This window comes from Aedes albopictus, chromosome 2 (assembly GCF_035046485.1).
Source record: "Aedes albopictus strain Foshan chromosome 2, AalbF5, whole genome shotgun sequence".
NCBI lineage: Eukaryota > Metazoa > Arthropoda > Insecta > Diptera > Culicidae > Aedes > Aedes albopictus.
Window position 1 is genome coordinate 47,868,510 of NC_085137.1, and position 9,080 is coordinate 47,877,589.

Genomic DNA, 9,080 nt, shown 5'->3' on the forward strand with positions numbered 1-9,080 from the left:
TTCCTCTATCGAAGCATCCGTCTTTAGTGCGGACCGTGACGACACGAATGTTGTCGTCCGACCCTTCGAAGACATTAACGACCCTGCCTAAGTGCACTTTAGAGGAGGGCGTTCTGGTTCTTGAGTAGGTAGGACCATCGTGCCGATACGAATATTGTTTCGCTGTTTGGTCCAAATCGCTGGGTCGAAATCGCTGGGATCGCTGCTGGTTGGGGTTAGCGGATGTGAGTTGAGGACCGCTTCGATCTGCGCCTATGCAGTCCACCTTCAACACCTTTGTTCCACAGCCTTTTTGAAGTGTCCCTTAAATGACTTGACCTACGCCTCCCAAAGACCACCGAAGTTTGGCGTACGGGAAGGGATGGAAACTCGATGCCTTCGGAACTGGTGTCCTTTATGAGTTTCTCTTGGAAGTTCTGGTCGTGGAAGTGTTGATGCAGCTCAATCAGCTCCCGTTTCAGCGCTGCTAGGAACGCTTGGGTGGTTGGGCAGCTCCAGATGGACGGCCTTCACTACTACACTCAGCGAACCTTATGAAAATTTGCTATAACTTATTCTTATGGATGCCACCTTATGAAAATTGATCGTGCTTGCTATGACTAATTTCATAAGATAGACTTTATGAAAAGAACAAAAAAGTCTTAAATTGATGCAGACTGGATTTGATCCATGACCGTCGGGATCATCGAGTCCGTGTTTTATCCACGCGGCTACCGACGCTTGAGTATACCATGTTGCTAAACAAGAATAAATCCCAAGCTGTGAGACTATTTTACGTCATAGAGTGACCTTATGAAATTCATCCGAATCATTATGAATTATTTAAAGGCCGATTCATAAGTTGGGCCTTATGGAAATCTTAAGGTTATTTACCTGAGTGTAGGCAGACAAAAATCGCTACGTAGCATTTCACTGGACTCGCTCGATGATTGGGGTAATTGACTTGGAATGGACCGCAATAGTCCACGCCGACGTTCATGAACGGTATATCACCTTTCTTGCCTCACTGTGGATGTGAACAGGCCAGAACTTTCCGCGAATCGCAGAGATCAACAGTTGCTTACCAGCGTAGAACAGCTTGTCGCGAGAGGGTGCTTGTGGTGTAGAATGTAGGGATGCCTGCGACCGGACGATATCGATGCCTCAGAGAGCCGGCCGCCGACACGCATCAAGCCGTCACAGAGTTGTGGATGCAATGTAACGATATTGGACGAGTCGTGGACAGATCCTCTCTTGGGCAACTCTTTTAGCTCTTGTGGGCAGCATTCCTGCTGGGACAATCGAACTAGAGCGATAGTTGCCTGTTCCTGTTCGTCGAGCGTCAGGGAACCAGTTTTCCTGGGCGACCGATTGCAATTTTGCGAGTTGTGCCGAGGTCGAAGCAACAGTGCCACGATACGGACGAGCTCCGTGAACGACGAACGTTCTCCGAAGATTTCGCTTGGAGGTACTGCTTGAACTGGAAAGGCGGGTGTCGGGCGTTCTTCTAGAATTGATGCGTCTAATTCGATGCTGGAAGCATCGTCTGTATGCAGCCAGAACTGTTTTGGTCCTGAGCCAACGATCCAAAGTGTTTGGTATTGAAGGTGTGCTGGCGACATGCCACGAGAGATAAGATCTGCCGGGTTCTCAGTGTCTGGAACATGGCCCCAAACTCCATCCTTGGTTAGGTCCTTCATCTCCGACACGCGGTTTGACGCCGAGAGGGTAGCGAAGCCAAACAGCACTTTATAATCATCGAGCCTGTCCAGAAGTACGCTGCAATGTTCGGGTGGACCCGGTTGTATTTCTCATACAGATGACTCAGCAAGAGTGCCGAGAACATCTCATCTTCGTCTTTTTCATCTGGAGGCTTTCCAGAGGCGCTACTCGTGACTTGGGAAATCCGTGTAAAAAAACTGAGGAAAATCTGAAAATATTTGAAATGTCCTCACCTTCAGATATCCGAGGATTGTTTTAGAGAGTTAATACGGAAAGGGAGGGGGTAGTAGTAAGGGTTGAATCTAGGGGTTAATGGGGAAGGGGACAAGGGATGGGTTATGGGGAGCAGAGTGCATACTGTTTCCAAGGAAGACCGCAGAGGAAATTTCGGGGTGTTAAGGACTGTTTAGAAGGACGAAGCGAAGGATCAAGGAGACTGTCAACACTCCACAGGTCCGTGGAGCAAGATGGTGTAGAGTAAGATGTTCTAAGACACCCAAGAACTTTCGCGAGTAAAGGCTTTAATATCAACGAGCGTAAGCGATTGATTGTTGTTACATTACTGTTCCGATGCAACATCCTATGGAGTCTATGGAGCATAGTTCTGTAAATAAATTATTTTCAAACCTGACCTCCAATTTTGATCTCCAAGAATTTCCTGAAGGCCTGAAGACCTACAAATTCCGATGCGTTGTAACATCCCAGAGCATTGTGCTGAAAACAATTCATTTCCAAAGATATGCTTGGTCTTTCATGAACTTCTGCGAGTTAAGGCCTTTAGATCTACAAGCGTAATCAATGGTTTGTTGCCACATTACTGATACAGTGTAGCGTTATACAGATCCAGGGAGCACAGATCTGTTGAGAAATAATTTTCAAAGATGATCGAGGTCATCCAAGAACTTCCACAAGTAAAGGCCTGAAGATCTACAAGCGTTATCAATAGTTTGTTGCCACATTACTGATACAGCTATTTGGAATGCGACCAGGGTTTTTATAAATTGTCCCTCTGTTATTGGCTATTTCCGGTCAAAATTGGTTTTAGGCGGAATTACTTAATAGCTTCCAACGTTTCGGCCCTTGGTTTGGGCCTTCCTCAGGGAGGTTATAGGCGTACCGCTAGCATTTTATCGCCCTTTGCTGGGCTATGGGCTGTCGGAAACCACCATCCAAAATCAGACAAACCACAAAACCCATTCCGACAGCCCACAGCCCAACAAAGGGCGATGAAACGCTAGCGGTACGCCTATAACCTCCCTGAGGAAGGCCCAAACCAAGGGCCGAAACGTTGGAAGCTATTAAGTAATTCCGCCTAAAACCAATTTTGACCGAACAATTACTGATACAGTGTAGCGTCCTTCAGGTCCAGGGAGCACAGTTCGGTAGACAAATATTTTTCAACGATGATCGAGGTCCTCCAAGAACTTCCACGAGTAAAGGCCTGAAGATCTACAAGCGTTATCAATGGTTTGATGTCATCTGACTGATACAGTGTAGCGTTATATAGATCCAGGGAGCATAGTTTTGTTGAGAAATAATTTTCAAAGATGATCGAGGTCATCCAAGAACTTCCACGAGTAAAGGTCTTAAGATCATAATCAAGCCTAATCAATAGATTATTGTAACATTACTGATGCGTTTCAACATCCTACAAGTCCATGGAGCATGGTTCTGTAGAGAACTACTTTCCAAAGATGTTCTAGGTTATCCAGAATTTCCACGAGCACACGAGTACAGTGTTTAATATCTACAAGCGTAATCAATGGATTTTTTTTTATTACTAATTCGGTGTAAAGGTCCATGGAGCATGGTTCTGCAGAGAAGTTATTTTCAAAGATGATCTAGTGCATTCAACTTCTGCGAGTAAATGCCTCAAAATCTATAAGCAAAATTACATCTCCATGTTCCATTAATCTGTATGGTTTTACACCGTATCAGTGATGTAACAACAATCGATTGAATACGCTAGTAGATCTTCAGGCCCATAATTGCCTGGGTGACCTAGAACCGTGCGCCGAGTTTTTTTTACTGAACCATGCTCCATGGACCTATAGGATCATACTGCATCAGTAATGTAGCAATAACCCATTAATTTCGCCTATAGATCATAAGGCCTTTACTCGCGGAAGTTCTTGGATTCCCTTGAAATCAACTTTTCTTCTAGAACTATGCTCCATGGACCTGTAGTATGTTACACCGCATCAGTAATATAGCAAAAATTAACTTATTACGCTCGTAGATTTTCAGGTCTGTACTCGCGGAAGTTCTTAAAGGTCCTCGAATATCTTTGAAAACTACATCTGAACAGAACTATGTTCTAAGGACCTGCAGGATGTTGCACCGTCTCAGTAATGTAACTACAATCCATCGATTACGCTTGTAGATCTTAAGGCGCTTACTAGCGAAAGTCCTTGGATAACCTAAAACATCTTTTATTTTGTTCTTAACAGAACCATATTCTAGGAATCTCCTTTAGGAAAACCCCCATTGACCCCTCCTAGCCCCGCATGTATTAACCCCCCCCCTCTCCACCAAACATACCCTTCCACACACCTCCACACATCCCTTTCCTACAGACCTCTTACATCATCAACCGCCCCCACCTCATACCACTCCTCAACTCCCATGCAACCCTTTCCCATAAATCTCCTTCCATCCTTTTAGTAAGAGCTCGCTTCTGAACACTGAATGCGAGAAAGTTGAAAAACCCGTGTTAATTCCTGAATCCGTGTAAAAAATCGTGTTAATTCGAGAAATCGTGTGAAAAAAGACCTTAGTGTATTGTGGGGAAGAATTGTTGATTCAGTTTTATTATGGTTGTAATGTAATGCTAAATAAATGAATGAATTATAGCTGTGCAAGTGTTCATAAAACACGTTGAGAAGAACGTTACACCAGAATTAAGAAGAAAAAACTCTAATAGAGGGGTTACACTAGTCTGTAATTAAATCAACCAAAAAAAGAAACACTCCTGATTGCACAACTTTTTTTCAAGATTACCAGATATCAAAAAAGCTCCAACAGTAAGACAAATATTTATCTTCGCCGGAAATACCCTGTCTTCAGCCGCAGATTACAGGGCTAAACCTTGCCCATAAAGCCGACACTGCTCAGCAGATTGACACTATTATGGGGCGGTTCCTTTGAAAACACCTTCAACCCTCCAGCAGGACCCACCAAAGTATAGTTTGTCTTTTCGCTTGAAACAAAAATAGTCCCAAAGCAGAGCCCCAAATCTGCTGCCAAATAGTGCGCAGTAGTCCGAAGGGCCCGGCAGGTGGATTAAATCTTGCCCAACCTCCCCAGTCGGTCGCTAATGATAGGGTTTCGATCATCATCCTCGATCCGGAGCGGCCATGTTTGCTCTTCTGCGATCCGATGACGACGATCAAAACATTCAGCCTTTTGACGTTCTGACCGTTTTTGGGTTGCGCCTGTGCGCGGTTACGACCATGATTGCATCTTCTCGGATATAGGATTGCCACCCGGCGACATTTCTCACACATTTGAGTTGCCGCGGTGCGATCGTGCAAAAATGATCAGCACTCGCGAGCATCGATCATCTTGGGATCTCTAGGAGTTATTGGCTGCCTGCTTGGCACCGACGTCAGACTGGACTGAGAGGAACACGATGGAGGTAGTCGGACTTGAAGTAATCAATTTGTACCTCCCGACCGTAGATGGCAATTTTTGGTCCCGCTATCAGCGCGGTGCGATCAGTATCATGAGGAACATCATCAACCGCGATATCTGTGCCTCCGTGCATGGCTATCGTAAAGTTCGCTGATGATGTTGTCGTATAGTTAGAGGAGAGGGTTGTAGAATGCTCCACAGACCCGAAGGACTCTGTTTCAAGCATTTTTGTTTACCTTCAGGATGCTAGACTTAGTCATAGAGTCACCGTATTCTTGTAGAAGAGTGTCCTTAGCATGAAACTCGCAAACTTCAAATACTTTCAGGTCCTTTTTAATATAGTCAAGGTCTCGTGTCCGCAGAGGACTAATACAGGTGTATTTTGTGTCGTTTCATCCCCACATACGCATTTCATGCCAATTCTCCCCAGCTGCTGCTGATGGCAGTTGGAAAGGTTGATTGGTTGAACGCAGCTCGGAGCCACCATTTTAGTGTCACTTCCCGGCTATATCTAAATCGATCATAAGTTGCGCTATCGTTCAAGTTTTTTTTGCCTCTCCACCACCGTCATTAATTCAGTTGCGTTTCTTGGAAGAACACTTACCGGGAATCCGTCATTGTCAGAGTGGGTTTTATGACGGAGCAGAGATGGATTCGAACGGCGCATCAAGACACTTATTAATTTTCTGTCGGTGAGCTAAGTTTCACTCTGCCTACGGCCATAAAATCTTTCTGCCACCAGCCTGCCACCCCATAGGTACGTAACGGACTGCGCAGAGGGACGGCATTCAATCACACATTCCAACCCGGCCGGGTTCTCGGGGAGCAACCATAAAACGCGTGGAACCCTTCGAGTGCGATAGAGCGCGTTTCAAAACGAGGCAGATTGTCTGTTTTACGTGAGGTGATTTCGTGACGCTGCTGCTGAAAGGACACTTCTGCAGTCTCTCCGAAGTCTGCTGAATCGGCCGGGCCGGGGGGTGATAATAAAAGTTAATTAATGTGCTTTCCGAGAGTCACCAACAGCAATGCGGTTGGTCATTAGAGAGATCAGTGAGACTTATAAACTCATCATTAAATCAATTATAATTACCTACCAGTTCTAGTCGCGGCGCAGTAAACGGTTAACTCCGAGAGGTTTTAAAACTGCGTGCAGAAGTCCTCGGTGGGATGAAGTTTTTGTTGCTTGCTACCCTGACTAGGGCTCGAAGCCATTGGAGACCACGCAGCCCAGCCGGCTCAATACCCAAGTGATGCGACCGGGGTTTAATGATAATGACCATATATTATATCATTATCGTGATTGATAATTGCAAAAATATCTTTCTCGGCTGGAGTTTCACGCATGCTCAAGCTCGCTCAAGCCACGGAGAACTTAAATAAAATAATTACAATTCTGGTCACACAGAGGTGGAGATCTGGATCAAATTGGTACGCCGCCGCTGACTGGTCACAGCAGCAGATTGCAAATGGTGTGGGAATCGCAATCGTTAGATTAGAGCCCGCGAATCCCCACGTGAGAAATGGAACCTGCTCCAATGGCGGCGGTGCCTTTAATTAGAGGGACCGATGGACGCGAATCAAAACAAACAGAAGATTATCCAGCGAAAGCTTCTAATCAAGCCAAGATGCCGCCTTTTTGGGGGCAGTCACAAACAAGTTCGCAGAAGTTATGGTACGTAACATGGCTACCGCAGCAAATATGGTGTCGGCTTTGAACGCCATGATTAAAGGCTAGCATTGGTGTCTTAAATCTACATCAGTGGCACTTTGATCTGCAAGGTTTTCTTTGTGACGAGTAAATACTTCTCTTAGGATGATCGCATTCGTGGTAAGCATATCTGAATTGGCTTGGTTTCGGTGGGCATCTTAAACAAGGTTAAACAAGGAGAATCAAGGATTCCTTCAAAATTTGTTAGGAAAGAAGACAGCCGCGTATTACAGAAAACCCAGAAAGATCGTCAGCTTTGTCTCAGAGGGTAGAAGCATGTATTTTATTGGCTCCACCCCCACTACCCCGAAAGCCATTACCCCGAATAGGCCATTACCCCCAATCATCCAGGAGATCACCAAAAAAGTTATGGCCGATTAGAAGTTGATGGTTGTAAGTTAGAAAACGGTAATCAGTAACTAGTGTATGAATACTCTTCTCCACCCTTCCCTATAGTGGTCAAACTGAACAAATGTTTGCCTTCTTTAAAAAATAGGCTGCTCTTTTGAGTTTGCAGTGTCCAACCGTGTACTGTTGCAGAGTTGTTTGGCAGCCTGTTAATTTATCTATAGATATTTTTCCTTCTTTTAATCAGAGGCTGTTCTTTCGAGTTTGAGTGTTATATAGTTTATTTACAGATGAACTACTAACCCCATAGTGGATTTGTTCTTCTTTGAATAATAGGCCGTTCTTTTGAAAATTAACGGGCGGCCAAATTGAATCGATATTTATTTTTTTTTGGTTCCGGAACGTCAAGCCCTAAAATTGTTTTCAAATATTTTCAAGATTTTAGTACTTGCAGTACTTGCAAAGTAAAGCCAGTATCGTTGGACCAAACGGACTTTTTTTTTGACTGGCGATTAAACTGTAACTTTTCTTTTTGTCAAAAGCTGTTTTTCTAGGTGCACTTACATAGTTTACTGGCAGTTGAACTGTATATGAGATTTGCCCTTCTTCAATTTACAGGCTGTTCTTTCTAGTTACATCGTTACCGGGTTGATTGACGATTAATCTATTAATTCTATCTGGTGTTTTTCCTTCTTTGAAAATTGGACTATTCTTTCGACCTATATTCTTACAGGTACTTATGAGGGTTCGACTGATATGTGTAATCTAGCTACTTTATCGGCGCTGCAGTCTTGGGGAATCAAAACGAATCGAGCTTGGTGGTCTAGTGGCTACCGCTTCTGATTGATATGCAGAAGGTCCTGGGTTCAATCCCTGGCTCGTCCCTTTCCTCCTACTTTGTATCTTTCTATCTACTTTCTCTCTCACTCTCTCTCTCCTACATATACATCTCATGTATATTCGTATGTTCGTAGCGATCGCTAGAACCAGAAACGGATTGAAAAAAAAAACCGTTTCCCTTCCTTCCAACTTTCATCACAGCACAGTGTCAATCAATCATATAACGCCTGCAAGTTATGCAACCAAGCGGACTGTGCCGCTTCACAGTAATCTTCACACAATCTAACGCTTTACTCTCCTGGCACCCTTGCACCAATGCATGATCCATGTGCCAAAAATAAACATTTCCCACCAACACACCAACATCCGCATGACCTTGTGCAGGCGCAGAGGATTCAACGGCCTGATGTGGGCAAGCGATTGCAATCATTACTTCCCTCCCCTTCCCCATTGACCTGCATCCTGACGCAGCAGGCGCCATTGTCGCCTATAAATACAAGACCACCAACGCTCACACACTGAAGATGCCTGTTAGTCCCAAGCAGCTATCTCATTGGTTCCTTGTGTGAGTGTAGTTGATCTGGCGATACTGGAGTTGCAACTGCGGGCGGTCAATCAAGCTCAAGCAAGCTCAAGCTGCAGTCTTGGGGAATCAAAACGACTGTTTTAGATTTGTCCCGACGTTTCGACTCAGAGTTGATCGGTAGCCTGGTGGTTTATTGGTCCTTGCGGGTTTCTATATAGAAGCCGTGCATAAACTTGGTAGAGTTTCACCGGAAGGGGGTCAATCCATAGTCTAGGCTCCATACAATTTTCCAATTTTTTGTATGGACAAAATTATATGACA

At 44.7% G+C, this 9,080-nt stretch overlaps 1 protein-coding gene across 1 annotated transcript; it reads right to left on the reverse strand.

Moving 5' to 3' along the window:
• Positions 1-1,049: 1,049 nt before the first annotated feature.
• On the reverse strand, positions 1,050-5,952 carry LOC134286028 (uncharacterized). The gene is made up of 2 exons (XM_062847591.1): positions 5,939-5,952; positions 1,050-1,758 (listed from the first exon to the last, which is right to left on the reverse strand). Exons 1-2 carry the CDS (start codon positions 5,950-5,952, stop codon positions 1,050-1,052), a joined length of 723 nt encoding a protein of 240 aa, XP_062703575.1.
• Positions 5,953-9,080: the final 3,128 nt, after the last annotated feature.